Source organism: Martes martes, assembly GCF_963455335.1.
Source record: "Martes martes genome assembly, chromosome: 4".
NCBI lineage: Eukaryota > Metazoa > Chordata > Mammalia > Carnivora > Mustelidae > Martes > Martes martes.
Window position 1 is genome coordinate 92491738 of NC_137891.1, and position 20190 is coordinate 92511927.

Below are 20190 nucleotides of genomic sequence, written 5' to 3' on the forward strand. Positions count from 1 at the left end.
GGAAGGATAGTGTGGGAAGCACTCTCTGATTCAATAAGGAAAAGCTCTCAGAAAGTGACATCTGAGTGGAAAGCTGAGAAGAGGAGGTGGCCCTGAGATGCTCTGGGAGGAGAGCATTGTAGGCACATGTGTCAAGCTTACGATGTGTAAAGCAGATGTGTCAAGATTAGGAGCTGAGAGCAGCTCGGTGTGCTCAGAGAATGGCTGTGGGGCCAGGGTACAGTGGGGCTGGCACAGAGTGAGTGAGTGGGGGAGTAGTAGGAGATGAGGACAGAGAAGCAAGCAGGAGCCGGGTCATGCCCTTGTGACCAGGGCAAGGATTTGGGAGTTGAGGGTGTGTGTGGGGGGGGAATTCCCTGGAAGCTTTGAATAGGAGAATGACAGCAGCTGACTTGCTTTCTGGAAGTCTCACTCGGCCTGCTGTGAAGTGTAGAGAGCAGGTGTGGAAGCGAGAGCCCAGCAAGGAGGCTACTGAAGGGGTCCAGGTGGCAGTTATGGTGGTTGGGGCATGGATGGTGGCAGCAGAGACGGTGAGAGGAGGGCAAACCTGACATATGTCATAAGGTAGGAATGACATAACTTGCTGAGGGATTAGCTGTGAGATCTGAGGGAAATTTCTAGGTGTGGGGGTTTTTACTTGGCTTTTGGTAGAAGAAACAATTAAAATTTAAGAGATGAAGATGACATAGTATGAAAATAAAGGGGAAATGGGCTGCCAGGTCTTTTTGGTTTTGGTATCCCTAATGCCTTGAACCATCATGACACACTGTAAGAGCTTAACGAATGTTTCTTGAATGAGGGGCACCTGGGTGGCTCGGTCAGTTAAATGTCTGGCTCTGGTTTCAGCTCAGGTCATGATCTCTGGGTCATGAGAGAGAGCCCAGCATCAGGCTCCAGGCTCCGCACTTAGCGCAGAGTCTGCGGGAGATTCTCTCTCTTCCTCTGCCTCTACCCCTGCGCCCTCTCAATCAATCAACCCATCAATAAAATCTTTTTAAAAAGATTTCTTGAATTACTGAAAGACTCACTGCTGCAGAAAAGCTAAGAAGGTGAGGACTAGAAAAAGCCATTAGATGGCAGAGTTAAGAGTTTGCTGGAAGGCAGGTGGGAGAGTGGATTACTAACCAGGTGAGGGACATAGAGGAAATTGCAGTTTGGGGGCCAGGAAATAAGAGTGGATGGAGGCAACCAAGAAGGTCAATTGTGCAGAATGGACTTGGTAGGGCTGAGCCAACACAGATGACAGAAGGGAGGAGCTTATGTCTTGGGTGGTACGAAGACAATTGAATAAGGACTGACAACTGGAAGAAATGTCATAATTACATGCTAAATGATTCTTTTTCAACCTCCTCTAGGGAAGCGTGTGAATATGTGTAGGTGAGTGTTCGTGCTTACACAGTTGTGGGGGTTTGGATTCACAAGAGCAGCATCTGTTAGGAGGAAAGCATGTTCATATCTACAGGGATATATAATTGTGCCAGCAAAGTACAGTTGCTAAAACAACGTCTCCCTTATTCCCTTCCTCCCCTCCTCCCATCCCTCTCTTCTTCCTTCTCTCATTCCTCGCTTTCTCCCGTTCTTCGAGGCAGGTTTTTAGAGACCTTGAATCGATGAGCTGAGATGCTTCCTTGAAAAAAGATTAGAATTTAAATGCCCTGGTAATCAAGAACGGAATAAAGGAATTCTGACCCTTGTCATGCCTTAACAAATGAAAGTGGACATTACCTTTCCTGTGATATAAAGTGTATTTCAAAAGAGCTTGAGGTTACTTCCTAACTGATATATTGGTGGACTGCCCTTCTCACAAGTGTGTTTCTAGGTGGAGGTGGGCCTTATGTTCCCACCCATCTGTGCCCTCTTTGAACTATTTTGGTCCAAAAATATGGTTGTGAAAGGCTTGCCGCATTCCAACCAACAGCATCCATTATCACTTGGTGGATAGAACCTTAAAGAAATAGCTCAATATGGGGTGCCTGGGTGGTTGGTTAAGCAACTGCCTTCAGCTCAGGTCATGATCCCAGGATCCTGGGATCGAGTCCCGTGTCAGGCTCCTTGCTCCACAGGGAGCCTGCTTCTCCCTCTGCCACTGTGTCTGCCTGTGCTCGCTCGCTCTCTCTCTCTCTCTCTGACAAATAAATAAATAAAATCTTTAAAAAAAAAAAAAGTACCATAGGGTTCAGCAATTCCTCTCCTGGGTATATAACCCCCCAAACTGATAACAGTGCAAACAAAAACCTGTGCACAAATATTCAGACTAGCACTGTTCACGAGAGCCAAAATGTAGAAAAAACACAAATGTCCATCAACAGAAAAGTGGGTAAATAAAACATCATATGTTCATACAGTGGAATATAATTTACCCACAAAATGATGTGTTGATACATTCTACGACATGGATGAACCTTGAAAACATTATGGCAAGTGAATGAAGCCAGACACAAAGGTAACAGATGGCATGATTCCATCTATATGAAACATCTATAATAGGCAAATCTATAAAGACAGAAAGCTAAATGGATTCCAGGGGAAGGGGCTGGTGATGGAAATGGAGAGTAACTGCTTAATGGGCACAGGGTTTCCTCTTGGGGTGATGAAAATGTTCCGGAACTAGGTAGTGATAACAGTTGCACAATTAGTCAATAATAAACACACACATACAGTTGACACAGGGATGGGGAAGGATGTTGCAGGAAGAGGGAATAACACACGAATACATCTGGGCCTGAAACTGCCTGGTAGGAGCCTTCAGGAGACTGGAGGTGACTAGTGCCAATAGCGTCTCCCAGTCATCATGACAACCAAAAGTGTCTCTGTGAATTTCCAACCCCCCACCGCCACCCCAACGGACTGTGTCTGTAGTCAAGAACTGCTGATTTAAGGTTGGTAAGAACTTTCTAAATTAACTGCAAATATATCCTTCTTGATTAACAGTGTATTTAAATTAGAACTGCTTTCCAAAGGAGGATTGTAGCTTGTTGGCTCAAGGTCATTAAAAACAGACAGGGCATTACTCTAGCATGGAATTAGCTGTGCCATTGTAGGTCTGCATAGAACAGGCAGATTGACTGCTTAGGAATTATTACTGTATTAGGTATGGCATGTACGGAAATTGTATGAAAATATGGGCGGAAGGTAGTTTGTTATGTCAAGATAAAACATCTTTATGATATTTTATTTAAAGATAATCTTATGACAACACAAAATTGGAATGTGTCCCGTTTTATGAGGCGCTTAAAACTAATTTCATGGGCCACTCTGAAAAAGATTAAATGTTACACATATTGAACTACTTCTTCTTTTTTAAAAATTTTTATTTATTTATTTGACAGAGAGAGAGAGCGAGCACAAGCAGGCAGAGTAGCAGGCAGAGGGAGAGGGAGAAGCAGGCTCCCTGTGGAGCAAGGAGCCCGATGCCAGACTCGATCCCAGGACGCTGGGATCATGATCTGAGCCGAAGGCAGCCGCTTAACCAACTGAGCCACCCAGGCGTCCCAACCCTATGGTACTTTTATGTTTAACAGTGGATTGAGCATCTCTTAAGAAATCCCCTCTGAAGTTTCTCTGGACCTGTCTTTCCCCTTCCACCCAAGTTATCCTTCCTTCTGTGTATTACCACTGTAATACCTGACGTTCAGCACCTGAACTTGAGTTTAACAATCTTATATCTCCTGCCTCCTGTTAGTAGATTATAAACTCCTGAGGGAAGAACCCAGGTCCTTTTTTTCTTTGTATTGCTTACCGCAACTCCATTTATCTTCGGTGAATTAAAAACTTTTGATCTTTGCTGGGAAAATGACTGTTTTCTGGGTGCAGAAAAAATTTCGCTTCCAACGGCGTGACTTTTCACCTGGAGAACCAAGAACTTTAGATGCTATAAAGTGGTAATTGCTGTTTTTAACTATAATTGCTTGGGCTGTGATGGCACACCCGGGTTGCTATTATATTTATTTAGGCAAAGAAAGAGAGGGCGTATGTGTGTATATGTGTGGGGAAGAAGAGGCTGTATTTTCGATGTTGCAGCTTTTTGACAGTAAGCTACATTTGCAAAAGCTCTCTACCAGCCAACGACCTCAACTGATGTAGGAGGAACTTCTCAGAACTTCATCTTTGAACAAGTCTGATTTGCTGGGCTCCTCCACCGCTATGCTGATATCTGAAAATGCTGCATTTTATAAGTCATAGGTCTGCCTAGAACTACTAGCATTTTTGGCAATTTTGCAAAATCACAAGGGTTTTAATTAAATTGCTTTCAAAGTAACTTTCCTTAATGGGTCATAGGACAAAATGTTGAATTAACACAAAGGATTTCCTAATGGAGTGAAAACAAATGGGGGGTGGCTTCTCATGCGATCTTCCTGTAATTGGAACCACCAATCAGAGGTGTCGCATGAGGGCTCCCTAATGGAATGCTTTTTTGTCTCTGGATCAGCATTCAACATTAAATGCTGAAAAAGGATTGACTTTCCAAGAACAAAAGCACCCAGGGTCAGACAGAGAAGTATGAGGCATGGCTTCTTCTTACTAAGAACTTATAATCTAGCTGGAGAGGTGAGAAATAGATGCATAAAAGATAATTAGCAAGTTAGGTAACACGTAGGAGCTGCAAGAGTGATATAAACACTTGGCAATATTAGGTGAGGCGGGGTGTGGGGGTAAGAGAAAATGCTATTTGAGCAGTCCATGAAGTGTGGAGAAGTGCTTAAGGTAGACAGAGAGGTTGTATTTTCCAACTAAAGAGCATGATATGTGTCAAGATCATGCAATGTTTAAGGACCCCTGAGCCAATTAGTCTAAATGGAGTAGGATATGTGGATAAGGGAATAAGGGGAAGCAGGAATAGCATGGATAAATTGGGAATCAGACTGAAAAGAGCCTTGAAAGTGAAAATAAGTGTAGACTTTATCCTGCAGGGATTGAGAAGTGGTTTGGGATTCCGAGCAGGAGAGTGACACATTGACGGTTATATTTACAGAAAAGTAATCCAATGAGGTTTTGTAGACTGATTTGAAGGGAGAAAATAATGGAAACGAGAAATAAGTCAAGAGACTCTTGAAATAGTCCAGGCAAGAATGGAGAATTTGAACTAGAGCAGTGGCAATGGAGATATAAAGAAGGGTGGGAGTAGGAGGTAGAGTCATAAATAAAACTGGGTTTTCTTCCATTTAGACAGACATTAAAAAGTGTTCATTTTATGTTTAATTTATCTATTCCTACTTTATAGTTTCCACACACCACTGTGTTGGAAATCAGGACCTCCTTAGCTGGTGAAGGAGTTCAGAATATGACACCCCAAAATATGCCACTTTGGCTTAAGGATTATTTTGAGCTGAAGGCAATTAAAAAATTACAGACACAGGAGGAACTCTCAGCCTTCCCCTTACTGGCTAACAGGAGGGGATAAATTTTTCTTTGTAAAGGAAGCACAAATTTCCATTTGTAAAGATGTCTCCCTTTTTAGCACCAGGAAGAGGATACTTTTAATCACTGGAGATGACTCTTATCACTGGAGACAACACTAACTTCAGTCTTCATAACAAACCTTATTGAGTAAACAGCCTTTATCTACCACACATTTCCTGGTTAACTTCCCACAATTTACTGCCCCCGAGAAGCCCAAACTGCCCCCTTCTTTCCTTTGTCTAGTCACTTCACCACCATTTATCACCCTTTGTTAAAGTGGTATATAAATCCCTGGGTCTAACCCCTTCTTTGGGTTTTCACTTCTTTTCTGGAAAACCCCATGTACAGACTAAATAAACCTTTTTCCTGTTAATCTGTCTTTTGTCATTTTAATTTGTAGACTCTGGGAACAGAACCTAAGAGGGTAAAGGAAGCCATTTTGTCCCCTACACTGACCATTCAACAATGCGCTTGAACAACTAACCAGTAATCAATCATGTGACCTCTTTTATTTATAGTCTGATGCCAAATCTCAGGTGGATTCTAAGTGCCAACTGACAGTCTGAATACATTTCTCTAGTAAATTTACTGGAGTGTGAGCTCTAAGTAGGCAAGGATTTCTGTTCTGTTCACTGGTATATCCCAGGAGCCTAGAACAGACCCTGGTACATAGCATGTACATTGAATGTTATGGACAAGTATTTCACACTTTTTCCTCATACCAAAGACCTCAGACTCTTTGACTGCAATTCACACTCAACTTTTTAGTTCACTGAGAAAAGAGAATTGGGACACCTGTGTGGCTCAGTAGGTTAAGCATCTGCCTTCGGCTCAGGTCATGATCTCAAGGTCTTGGGATTGATCCCCACGTCAGACTCCCTGCTCAGCAGGGGAGTCTGCTTCTCCCTCTCCCTCTGCCCCTGTTTGTGCTCTCTCTCTCTCAAATAAATAAATAAAATTTTTTTTTTTTTTTAAAGATTTTATTTATTCATTTGACAGATAGGGATCACAAATAGGCAGAGAGGCAGGCAGAGAGAGGAGGAAGCAGGCTCCCGGCCAAGCAGAGAGCCAGATGCGGGGCTTGATCCCAGGACCCTGGGATCATGACCTGAGCCGAAGGCAGCGGCCTTAACCCACTGAGCCACCCAGGCGCCCCAATAAATAAAATTTTTAAAAAGCGAAAATAGAATTAATCTGAGGAGAATATCCACTTATTCCCATAGCAAAGGCAGCCACACCCTTATAAACTTACCCATATTTGTTCCTTTCCACTATCACAAAGGACAATTTCTCTCAGCTTCAATCCAAGGCCGACTCTTCCAAATGTACATGGTCTCCCAGCCCTTAGCATAGACTTTACTCCTGCAGTTGACTCCTCTCCTGCATCACCAGTTTTTCCTTTCAACTGGATGGTTCCCAGCAGCACTCAGATTGGGTTAGGAGAAAGCTCTGAGCAGGAAAGCAAAGAGATGCTTTGGGATGTGCTGGGGTGCTGGCAACCTGCACAGCGCCATCCAACAGAACAGCCTTTGGGTGGCCTTTGGGCGGCCAAAGCATCTGCTAAAGGAGCTGAGTACAAGTTTTCTAATGCATAATTTTGTATCTGACAATTAGCAGGTGTTTAATAAATATTCACTGAGGAATGGATAATATCTCCCAACTTAAATTGTCCCTCTTTTGGCTATAATCCCTCCAGCTACCACCCCATTCCTCATCACCCTTTTATAGCCAAATCCAGAAGAGCATTGTTTCTATACTTACTGTCTCCACTTCTTATCCTCTTTGTCTCTCTTGCTCTCACTCCAATCATACTTTCATCTCTACCACTCTACTGCAATTTTGAGATCAGTCATGACCTCCAATTTGCCGAATTCAATTCTTAGACCTCATCTTACTTGACCTGTCAAGCAGTCATTTGACCCAGGGAATCATGCCTCCTTCCCTTTACCTCTTTAGCCCCTCCTTTTCAATCACATTTGCTGGTTCCTAATCAGCAATTAATTTCAGAATATTCCCACTTCTGCCTTCAGACATCTCTTTTCTATCATACTGACTCCCACATTTTACATCCCATCTATACACTGATGACTAAAATTTATATCCAAGCTCTAAATTTGAGACTCATGTATTCAACATCTCCTCTTGGATTTCAAATGGACATTTCTCTTTCTCTCTCCTTTTTTCTATTAAATTTCAGGTGCATAGAAATGAATTAATCATAACCTTCGGTTGATGACACACTCATGTTTTGTCAATGCTTGGCCTTCATTAAAATTTTTATTAATTGTTTTAAATAATATAATAACTACTTATGAACCCACAGCCCAATACAGAAAATAGAATGTTGACAATAATGTAGATCATCCTCTGTGGTCTTCATCCATCCCATCTTTGTACCACTGCACTCTCCTTGAACCCCCCTTACCATCTCCATCACTATAATTGTCCCATACACCATCAGCTGTCTCCTGGACTTACAAAGTAGTCTTCTAACTGATCTCCTGGCTTCTTCTTTTGCATACCAGCCAATCAATTATTTTCATTGCATCTGGGATGATTCTTCTTGGTCAGCTCACAAAAATTCTCTCTTCATAACTTCCAATGTCTTCCCATCTCATGCAGGGTAAAATCCAAAATCCTTACAATGAATTATCAGGACATATTTGACCTGACTCTTGGTTCTCATCTGCTACCATCTTCCTCACTGCTCCTTTGGCCTAAAGTCTTGGAAGTTGCTCTTCCAACTGCCTAGAGTACTCTTTCCCAAAATATCTTGTCCCTTTCTCTTATTTTATTCAGGTTGTTGCTCACCAGTGACTCCTTAGTTTTTATCAGGAATGGTATTCCTCATCCACTTCCCAAGTCATTTTCCAACTCCCTTATTCTATTCATGACACCCTCTAACTTCTTATATGCATGTTTGTTTATCATCTGTCTTGTTCCCATAGAGTGAATGCTCTATGGGGACAGGGGCCTGGTCATGTTCACCACTCTAAACCCACTACCTAGAACAATATCTGGTGCTTGTTATAGACTGGGGTCCCTGGGAAGCAGACTCTGAGATAGGGTTTGGTGTGCATGACTTCTATGAGGGAGTATTCTTGGGATGAACAGCTATTAAATGGAAAAGAAAGAAACAGAGTTGGTCAGAGGGAGAAGGTTCCTTAGCCAATCCAATGGGAAACTCTCAAGCTGGGACAGTCTTTCAGAGTTGTACAAAATTGGGGTGACAAGCCTGGGTCTTTGTAAGCCCCTATAGATCAGTCATTCATGGGGTTGCCCTAGGAAGGGGGCATGACCTTGGAGGAAGGGCTCTTCAGCTAAGCAATTGAGTTGTGGGCTGACAGCTGAGTGTTTACTACCAGCAACACTCTCAGGAGCTGAGGATATAATTCCTTCATTTCTGAAGGAAGATCTGGGTGGCATATCGCAATACCCACTATAAGACTCAATGAATTGAACAAATAAAGTCATTGAGATCCAAGAAAAGAATAGATGGGGTGAGAGTTCATGACATGTAAAAAAGGAAAGAAAGGAAAACCAGGCCAATGATTCCCCATGCCTAAAGTCCTCCATTTGCCTACAGTGAGGAATGCCTTGTGCTGACGCTCTGTGAGGTATAATGTTAAAAGCAACGTGACCCCTGCCCTTAAGAAAGAGAAAGAAACAAAAGCACAAACATACATGGCACCAAGCAGTGTATTTTAACTTCCATGTGTAGCACAAACTGGTGCTCATAGTGGGAAAAGAGGAGGAGGGTGATCGATGTAACGATCTTCACTAGGATAACCTTACAGATGAAGAACTGACCCAGAAAGTTGAAGGGACTTCCTCAGGGTCATGCAGCAGATCAGCGTCAGAAGTAAAACCTAATGATAAACACACAACCCCTTGCCTCTTAAACATCTGAGTAAATACTTACCAGAGCCCCATATGTGATGCCTGCTCTCACCCTTCTTTAATTAATAGGAGATGAGAGTCACTGGCCAACCTAGCTGCTGGGTCAAGCAGACACTCTCACCTAACTGTTACCACTGCAAAGAGGAATGACATCATGCGAGTCAGCTTGGAGTCTGTTTTCCTGTAGCTCATGAAAGGCAAGCTGAGAAATCAACTATGGGCATTATTGTTGAAGTAAGAGAACAATTTACAAGGTTCCAGCAGAGGTCATTAGCCTCAGCTGTGATGGACAAAAGAAAATGCTCTAAGGTTGTGATTTCAGAGAGTGACCAATAGTCACTTGAAACCATGGTTTCAGCTCGAGGTTCCAACTTGACTTTGGGTTTGCCCTCAAGTTAACCAATTTCCATTTGCCTAAGCTAATCAACCTGAAGGGCAACCTGCCGAACTGCCCTCTGACCAGTTATCCTCCTGCTTGCAATGCCTGAGGGTGCCTGTTCACAGAAACCCTCGACAACCCTTGTTGTCAAACCCGTGGGTTGTTGCCAAGCTGACAGATGAAAATAGCATCTCACTGTAGCTGTGCTTTGAATTTATCTTACTACAAATGAGTTTAAGCAGGCATTCATAATTTTATTTATTTTTTTAGGCATTCATAATTTTATAAGGCTATTTGTCTTTTATTTACTATAAACTGTATGTTCGTATCCTTTGCCCCTTTTCCATTGGATTGTTGAACTTTGATATTTATAATAAGGAAATTTCTGTAAGGAAAATTTTATGTTAGAAGTAGAAGCCCTTCGTTTGTAGTATGAGTTGCAAATAACTTTCTCAATTTGTCATTTGCCTTTTGATCTTGCTTGTAGCATCAGTTGTGTATGTGTGTGTGTGTGTGTGTGTGTGTGTGTGTAAGAAACCATCCCAAAACATATTGACTTAACACAACAAGCATTTATTTGCTCATAATGCTAAGGTCTGGCCTCCGCTGAAACCACTGATCTCTGTAGCACAAGGTGTCAGCTGGACTCGCCTATGCTTTGAAGCCACCCAATGGTTGATGGCCTCAATCACAGGTCTGGTGGTTGACTGACTATCGGTAGAGCTAATGGAGATCACTAGCCATTCAGCAAGCTAACCTAGTATTCATGGTGGTCACAGGTTCCAAAACATAGCAAGAGAGCAAAGCACCAATGCCCAGGTATTTTGAAGCTTCTACTTTTGTCATATTTGTTATTGTCCTGATGGCCAAAGCAAGTAACATGGCTAAGGCTAGAGTCAGGGTAGGAAAGGAATACCCATGGGTATGAATAAAGGCAAGAAATTTGGGGCACCTGGGTGGCACAGTCAGTTAAGTGTCCTACTCTTGGTTTTGGCTCAGGTCCTGATCTCAGAGTCTTGGGATGGAGCCCCGTGAAAGGGTCTGTGCCCAGTGTGATGTCTGCTTGAGATTCTCTCTCCCTTTCCCTCTCTCCCTTCCACCTGCACTCTTTCTCTCTCTCTCTCTCTTCTAAAATAAAATAAATCTTTAAAAAGAGGGGCACCTGGGTGGCTCAATCAGTTAAGCGTCTGCCTTCAGCTCAGGTCATGATCCCAGGATCCTGGGATCAAGCCCCACATTGGGTTCCTTGCTCAGCAGGGAGCCTGCTTCCCCCTCTCCCCTTGTCCCTTCTCCCCCGCTCATTCTCTCTCGCTCGCTCTCTCTCAAGTAAATAAATAAAGTCTTTTGAGAATAATAATATATCTCTAAAAACAAATAAAAGGAAGAAACTTGTGACCATTTTTGCAAATAATCTACCACACTTATGGGATTTGTTCGTTTTGGGTTTTGGTTCTTTATCTTGGTGTCACTACTTGTCAGTTTGTTTTTCTACACAGTTTTAAATTTTCATATAATACAATTTCATGGATTCTGAATCTTGAGTCATAGGTAGAAAGCCCTTCCCCACTCTAAGGTTATAAAGGTAATTCCTATTTTCTTCTTTTATGGCTTCATTGCTTACATTTAAACTTTGATTCACTTGAAATTTATCCTTGTGTTCACTCCACATTTTTACATATGTATAATACATATAATATACACATGTATTTTTTAAAAGATTTTATTTATTTATTTGACAGAGAGAGAGATCACAAGTAGGCAGAGAGGCAGGCAGAAAGGGAGGGGGAGGCAGGCTCCCCGCCGAGCAGAGAGCCCGAAGCAGGGCTTATTCCCAGGACCCTGAGATCATGACCTGAGCCGTAGGCAGAGGCCCAACCCACTGAGCCACCCTGGTGCCCCTATATATGTATTTTTTTAAAGAGAGAGAGTATAAGTGGGGGTGAGGGGGAGAGGGAGAGAGAGAATCTCAAGCAGGCTCCGCACCCAGTGCAGGGCTCAACGTGGGGTTCGATCTCACAATCCTGAGATGGAGATCTTAACTGAAATCAAGAGTTGGGTGCTTAACTGACTGGGCCAACCAAGGCCCCCACATTTATATTCTTAACTAACAAATAGTCCTCTTCTATTTGGGAAGCTTGCTGTATCAGTCAGGATAGACTAAGTCATACCCAATTACAAACAAATCCTAATCTTGGGGGCTTTTAACAAGAAAAATTTATTTCATGTTAGATGTCTGTCAGGGTTTGGCATAAGCTCTGCTCCACACCAACTTTGCTCACATGGGCCCAGACTGATGAACCATCCTCCATCTAGAACACTCCCAGTCTTGCGCAGGAGAGAGACCATGAGCCAACAGGGACGGCCTCTCCCAACTTCCTCATCGAAGTCACACACATCCCTTCCACTCTCATTTCATTGGCTAACACAAGTTGCACAACCAATCTTGATGTCAATGGGATCCTTCCCTGAGGAGGGACAGTAAATATTTGGGAACAACATTTCAGTATTTCATAATTGTGCTTTCTGCTAATGTGCAGCTTTGGAAAGAAACACCCATGGAACCCGAAGCAGGCTGGGGACCGCATCTCACCAGCTAGTGAAGGAACATGGCTGCTAGTCTGTGGTTATACCTGCCAGAGGCAAATGAACCCCATCCCTACATCTGGTCCCCAGATCTTGTATCTGCTCAGATTGGAAGGCACGAGTATAGTCTAGAGCAGCAGAGGACAGAAAGGGAGGATGAGGGGGCCTCACCTAGGGGACTGTTGTGAGTTGAATTATGCCTCCCTAAAAAGATATATTGGAGTGCTGACCCCCAGTCCTTATTCGGAGAAGGGGTCTTTACAGAGATACTCAAGTTAAAATGAGCTCCGTAAGATGAGTCTTGATCCAATATGGCTGGTATCTTTACAAAAAGGGACACTTGGACACACACATGTACCAAGGAAAGATGATGTGAATACACAGGGAAAAGACAGCCATCCACAAGCCAAGGAGGGAGGCCTGGAACAAACCCCTTCTTCAGAACCCACAAAAGGAACCGACGCTACCAACACCTTAGTGTCAGACTTCTGGCCTACAGGACCATGAGATGAATTGTATCTGCTGCATAATACAGTTCTCGGTGACGGCAGTCCAAGCAAACAAATACAAGGAACATCTCCATTTGCTTGGGAGGGGCCTCCTCTATGCTCTTTTGGAAGGGTTTCAGGAGCCACACCAGATTAGCAGGAAAGAAGTCCGTGACCAGCTAGCAACGCTGTCCGTGAACGTGGAGTGGGGAACGGTGCTGAATTTGGAGTCAGCTGGTCAGGAAATGCATCCAGGCTCTGGCACATTGGGCCTTGGCCATGAAAACAGGGGCTTTGCTGAAAGATGAAGGAGGCAGCACTGAGAGCTAGCATGGCTTCTGCGGGAATACTGGCCCCTGGCCTGCCCAGTGAGAAAGCAATCAGCCATTTACTAATAAGACAGCACTAGCAACTAGCAAGAGAAAGTCCAGGTCTCAAACAAAATGATAACTCCTTAATATTTTACCGGATGTCAGCATCCCCTTCAATTATCCTTTTTGAAGTTTTCTGTATTAAGATGGCAATATCTGCTCTCCCCAGCTCTGTGGAGAATTATGAGATCTCTGCCTCCAGCTGAGTATCATAAGACTCCAAAGCCCCACTAACCGTAAGGTATCTCTCAGAACAGGCCTTAGTGCATGCTAGTGTATCAGGGAAAGGCTGAAATAGGTGTGAATAGGCCCAGAGGTGTGGGTGTAGTAGCTGCTTTGGGCAGCTGAAGGCCCCTCTTTCTTTCTTTCTTAATGGTACATCCAACAGCAAACTCTTGTATGTTAAATCTGAGGTGTGTGTGTGTGTGTGTGTGCACACATGCACGTGTGCATGCACGTGTGTGTGACATGGCTCAGCATACCGGGTGCTCCATGAAACACCATTCCAATTTGGAAGCAAGACACCCCTTTTGCTGTTGACTCCACAGGTCCCGGCAGTAGTAAATGGTGAGATGACATCAGAAGGGACTCCAAAGGCAGCCATCGCCAGAAAAAACCCGGAGCAGAATAAGATGAAAGAAGAGCCTGTCTATTGCTGATGTAACAAACCACCCCCTAAACTGTGGCTTGAAAAAACAACCATGTTATTTGTTCATGATTATGGGGGTCAGTAATTTGGGCTGGGCTCAGCTGAGTGATTCTTCTAGTCACCCAAGGTCATTCACGTGGCGGTGGCCAGCTGGTCGGTCAGTGGGGGCTGGTTGATGTTCGGGAATGTCTGCTGGTTTGGCTTTCCTCCGTTTCACAGACTTTATCACAAGGTGGCAGAAGAGTGTTTGGCAGCCAGAGAGGGCAAGCGTGGCTGCATTAGCCCTTCTTCGACCTCTGCTTACATCACATGGTGGCCACGCCCACAGCCCACGTGGGAGGGGCTTGCCAAGGGCTTAGATCCACCAAGCCCTGGTTCCTTGGGGACCTTTCAGTGTAAGAATCTTCCACAGTTTGCTTTCCTGAGAACCTTTGTAAAAGGTGCAGAAATTTTCCAAGATAACCCTTGCAGACATCCGGAGCTTCTGCCGTAGAAGGCAGAGATCCCTTTATTGCTTTCATTGCTGTGATCCCATCTATACACACAGCTGAGTGGGCCTGGGGAAACCCAAATTATGGACTTCGGTCAAATCCCTGAGCTTCAGTTTCCCATTTGTAAAACTCACCCCATAGGGTTATGGTAAGGCTCGCACGAGCTCATAAAGTACAAAGTCATCTGTGGGTAGTCTGTCAGCCAGGAGAGGCTATGAGGGAAAAACTCTAAGCTGGCGCCCAGGGAAACATGCAGATACTCAATGACAAAAGAGAGCTCTGGGAGACTGGGTTGTTGAACAAATTTTTTAAAAAATTCATGAGAATCTTCGAGAGACATTAAGTTGGCCTTGGTCTCTGTGTCTCTCTCCCCAAGATCGACAAGGAGAAAACAGGCTGTCTGTTGTTTCACACATCTGCTTTCCTTTTGTGCTAATTCTAAATTGTTCCTCTAGCTCAAATGCAACGTGTTCTCTCCTGCTTGGAACAGTGTCGATCCAGCTCACAAGACATCTCCAGAAAGTGTTTGATGGATCACACCTCGGGTTGATCCCTGCTCACCCATCCATCAAACATTACCACGTCCTTTTTATGTGTCTGGCACGGTGCTAGGACCTGGTGACACAAAGATGAATGAGGCATAGTTTTTATCCCCTAGCTGCTCACAGACTAGCGATGAGATAGATGCATAAACAGGAAATAGCACTATCATTGTGTGCTGTGGAAGAAAAATGTGCATTTTTCAACAAACACATAATGATCCTTTCTGTGGTGCATGCCTAATACTGGGGTGAAATGCAAAAAAAAAAAAAAAAGAATAAGAATGCTTTTTCTATTTTTAAGGGGTGTCTAGCTCAGGAGTCAGATGAGTCAACAGTCACCGTTCTGGAACACAGAAGCAAGCACGAGGTTCACATGGGAGCCCAGGGTCTGGCACCTGCCAGACTGAAGCAGTCGGGGAAAGTTTCCCGGAGTATTTATATCCAACAAGGAAAAGCAGGGTGTGGATTCCAGGCAGACAGAGCAGCACACACAAAGGCAGAGTGGCTTGGGGGAATGCAGCATTTTGGGGAAACCCAAAGCAGCTCAGCATGCCGGGTACCCAGAGTGAGCAGGGGGGAGGCAAGGGCTAAGAAGCAAAGTCTGGAGAGGTAGGCAGAGGCCAGACCCCAGGTACTGGGAAACCATTGATCATTTTAACCTGGCAAGTGGTCTGGTTGGATTTGCATTTTAGGAAGATCATTCCAGGAATGCCTGGGTGGCTCAGTCTGTTAAGCATCTGCCTTCGGCTCAGGTCATGATCCCAGGGTCCTGGGATCGAGCCCCGCATCGGGCTCTCTGCTCAGTGGGGAGCCTGCTTCTCCCTCTCCCTCTGCCCACTCATGCTCTCCCCCACGCACTCTCTCTCTCTCTCAAATAAATAAATAAAATCTAGAAAGAAAGAAAGAAAGGTCCTTCCAGCAGAGGTGGGTAAATCAGCACATACAGGGGCAGTCTGAGGGCAAGACAGTGACATAAGAAACTATTTAAAATTCACTTCAAATGAGAAATTATGAGGGATTGAATTTAGGTAATACTACTGGGGAGAGAGAGATGGGGGTGGATTGGAAGCCATAAAGCAAGGTGATGGGCTGAATTCGCTTCTCCCCTGAAAAAATTCATGTGTGGAAGTCCTAGCCTCTGGTGCCTCAGAATGTGACTGTGTTTGGGGAGAAGGTCCTCAAAGATGTGATAAAGTTAAAGGTCATGGCCATAAGGGGAGCTCGAATCCTACCCGATTGTGGTGCTTGTGAGATTAGAACACGGAGACGCAGAGAAGGAAGACCACGTGAAGACACAGGGAGAAGACAGCTCTCTACAGACCAAGGGGAGAGGTATCAGAAAAAACCAATCCCGCGGCTACAGTAGCTCAGACTTCCAGCCTCCAGAATTATGAGATGATCCATTTCTATGGTTTCAGCCACCCCATCTGTAGTATTTCACTATGGCAACCCGAGCAAACGAGTACAGGCAGGAAGCCTTGGGAGACCTGGGGCGGGGGGAGTGGGGACATGATGTAGGGCTTCAGGGAAGAGAGGAGAGGGCAGCTTTCAGGTTTCTGGCTTGGCCACCTGGCAGATAATGCCACCACTTTCCAAGAGCTCTAACAGAGGTGGAGCAGTAGGGTTGGAGATGGAAGATGAAGCATTCCAGCTGGGACATGTTCGGTTCTGGCTGGGATGTGTTCGTGGTCCCTATAGAGCAATGAGTGGAGATGCCCACGAAGCGCCTGGATGTGTGGGGCTGGGCTCACACAGGAGCAGGGGTGGGGGGATCCGGGGGGGGGGTCCAGACGATGGGATCTTCAGACACAGGGGCAGTTGAAGCAGAGGACAGCTGAGGTCCCCCCGGGAACATGTGAGCTCTGAGAAGAGAAGGCAGAGGCCAGAATCACAGAGAACCCCATCCCTTACAGAAAGAAAGATGGCCTGGGCACAGGACAGAGCGAGAGGCTTTGGCATTTCCAGGAGAAGAAAATGTCAAGAGAGGCTCTCGAATCCTGGAGAGATCAACATCTCAAAGTCTCTATCTCTTGCTTCTTCACACCACACACACACACACACACACACACACGTTTATGTTGTTCTACTGTCTTGCAATATTGGTCTGTTGCTTTGCAGTGATTTTTCCTTTATTTTATGTGCATTGCTTTCCAGGTTTTCGAGTCAGAGCCGAAGCGATGTCTGTCTGCTTCTCCAGAGGCGGCAGAACGCCTTTAGCTCCAGCCCCCTTCCTGCTAGTGCTTACCCTAGTGGCAGGGATGCTCCTCCAGCCAGCCCCAAACGGAAGCTGCCTCTCCGTCACGCTCTCTCCTGCAGGGGCATCTCAGCGCGCCCTCTTGGTTTTCCCTTCAGGGCTTTCTTACAGTCGGTCCCGTAGTGATGATGGGTGACAGGAGGACACAGACTCAGTGGCCCTTCTCCAGGGTGCTTGAGGTGATGCTACTCTTTTTAAGGCTTTTTGAGGAGTTGGGCAGAAACCTTGTGCCTCTGGGGTGGGCTCAGACGTCTAGGAATTGTGGAAATCACTGCTCCTGCTTACCTCAGCCGCCCAGACTGGGGAAAATCCAATTAGCCCAGACAATTCCTTGGTTCCAGGCATCCCCTTTACTTCCTCTGGGGAAAGGGAAGGCACATGGACCTCCTCTCATGGATTTCAAGATGCCTTGAAGAAAAGTAATTTGCCCAGAGTTGCATGATTACTTAAGAATTTGGGAGGCAGGGGCACCTGTCTGGTTTAGTTGGAAGAGCACACAACTCTTGATCTCGGGGTCATGAGTTCAAGCCCCACATTGGGTGTAGAGATTACTGAAAATAAATTGGACCTGGCTCTGGGTGACTCTTAAGATCTCTCCACTGTCAAACAACCCTCTTCCTTATTGTCTCCCCCCAACCTCCTGCCTGGTCCTGCCCTCCTTTCCCGGCATCCTCCATGCTTGTTCCAGCAGCCAGTGCACCAACACTGGAATCACGCGGCTGAAATCCTGGGGCGCTTTACTCCGAAATCAGCAGTCAGGCAGGCAGTGGGTGTTTACTCTCCAGGGTACAGAGGGTATGGATGAAACAATAGGACAAGAGGAAGAGAAAGGGCTTTATGCCTTAAGAACTTCCTGCCTCCTTGCAAATCTGAGAGCTAGATTAAATGTCGGAGATCAGTTTTTCTCACCCACTCTCCCAACAGCACTAGGTTCTGGGGAATGTCAGCCAGTGTCTCTCGGGAGTGTGAAAGTCATGGTGAGGTGGGCAGGGCAGGCCCTCTCCCCCTTTGGCTGAGAAGAAGCCTGAAGACGTCTGCCCCTCCAGCTATGCTGTCTCGGGGGCCCAGGGCGAACTCAGTCCTCGGCAACAAACTCAGCCCTCTTGTCATCCCCGCTCATAGCCCTCCTGTGGTCTCTTGGCATGAATTCCCTCCTGGAGATACCACACCGGTGGTGATCAGCCTCTTTCTGATCATCCACTGCCCCCAAGGAGAGGGACTCCATCCTCCCTGCTTCCTGGCATGGCCTGACACTTTGAGCTATTCCAGGCGGTTCTTATTTGGAGATTAAATTACCATCCCTAGTGCTCCCTTCCAGAGTCAGGAGGAGAAGACGTGTGCTGTATAAAGACCCTGAAGCCGGGGGTCCAGGCAGCTGTTGCCTCTTCCCCTCCGGCCAGGTCAGGGCCCAGAGAGGCAGCTCTGCAAGCTCAGCCTCCGCAGGCTGGCTGGGATCGGGCAGTCTCTGCGCCTGCGGGGACTTCTGCCCGGCAGCCCTGTTTCCTCATACCTGAGCCGTCTGCCGCCACACACCACTCCCGGCCTGAGCACGCTATTTAAGGCCAGCACACGAGAGCCGGCTATGAGTCACAGCTCCGGGAGGGCAGCAGCAGCTCCACGTCCCCCAGCAGCCAGCACACCGCGGGAAGGGACCCTTCCCCTCACCATGGCTTCCCTGGGGCAGATCATCTTCTGGAGGTAGTGTACTCTTCTCTAGCTTGGCTGGTGAAGGGAATAGGGGTGAGGTCTTTAGGGGGGGTGCTGAGGACTCCTGGGCTACCTGTACCCTTATCCGATCCAGCATTGGGCTGGCAAGAAGCCTGGCCAGACCTGAGCCTCACCAGACTTGACTGAGCATCACACCGCAACCACTCAGGGCACTTATTCAGGGTTAGGCTGGTTTTCTGCCATGGAGAGCTGGCACCTGCCCAGGCAGCTCTGGATCAGGAAACCTGTGCAGCTCGCAGGCTGAGAGCTCCTTGAGACATCGAGGCTCTTGGGGGGCACTGAGCAGGGTGGGATGGGGCTGCGTGCTGGGATGGAAGGACACCACTGACTAATGATGGGTGGGATGCAGGGGAGCCCACTCTGCGGTTCCTGGGATGAAGAAGGTGAGCATACTCTGACCTTCTCTGGGGGTGTGACTTCCCAGTACTGCTGCGTAACCTGCACCAACACCCTCCCTCCACCCCCAGCTCCAGGATGGGGTCCCTAGTTCTTCTGGGTCTCCCTGGGGAGGAGACCCCTGCAGCTGCTGCTGAGAATGCAGGCCTTTGCTAAGGCCCCAGAGTCTGCTCACCCTCGGGGCTGGGGCGGAGCAGGGAAGGACACAGGAAGAAAGAGCGTTGGAGGCACAAATGCAGAAGGCAGTAGAGCTGATAGACTGGAGAATCCAAAGCTGAGAGCAGGGGCGAGCCTAGACCCCCATCCATGAAGAAAGGAGAAAGCCTATCCCTTACATTTTTCTCCTCTCACTTAGCTACCTCTAGTTGCCTCTTTTCCCCTCAGGCCATCACTTCCCTTTCTGCAAAGAAAGAGATGGAAAGTGAAGGAAGGGTTTTCCCCGAGAGGGTTGGTGATTCAATGTCCGTCACAACTCATGATGGTGTTTAGGAAGACAGGAAGGCTGGTACCTGTCGGTTCTAGGGGTTGTTTGAGAGACCAATCCTCTCATTTCACGGTGTTCTTTCTGGTGAGAGGAAAAGAACAGAGGGAAGGAGGAAAGGAAAGCTCTGATTAACAGTTAAGTTTGTCGAGATGTTGAGGGAATATTGCTTCGCAGTGCAGCCTGGAAAATTCTCTCCCTTCAAACAGAATGGCAGCTCCATCCCTTGTGTCCATCTGGAATAGCTAGTCCTGCAACAGGAGTTGGGGGGAGCTCTGTGTGGCCAGTAAGGGTGCTGGGCAGCACTTCACTTCCTGTGGCTGCTAAGAACACTCTGCTCCAAGGAGAAGTAGCAGGTAGTGGAGGGCATCCACTGGGGCTTTTCTGCCCTGCAAGAACACCCCAGGAAGCACTGACGTCAGAGGAACTGGTATTTTGCCAGCACCTTTTATCTCCATGCCCTGGGCTAGGTGCCATACAGAAGTCTCCTTTAATCCTCACCAGAGCCCTTGAGAGTTCATCATTGCC

General features: G+C 46.3%; 1 protein-coding gene across 2 annotated transcripts in view; it reads left to right on the forward strand.

Annotated features, from left to right (window-relative positions):
* The first annotated feature begins 18645 nt into the window (after window positions 1-18645).
* The window catches only part of VTCN1 (V-set domain containing T cell activation inhibitor 1), a 56688-nt gene continuing 55143 nt past the window's right edge, over window positions 18646-20190 (forward strand). For both annotated transcript variants that reach the window (XM_080801167.1, XM_080801166.1), the window contains exon 1: window positions 18646-18755. In XM_080801167.1, the coding sequence (XP_080657293.1) occupies window positions 18724-18755 (32 nt within the window). In that variant the 5' untranslated portion in view covers window positions 18646-18723. The remainder of the gene's footprint in view (window positions 18756-20190) is intronic.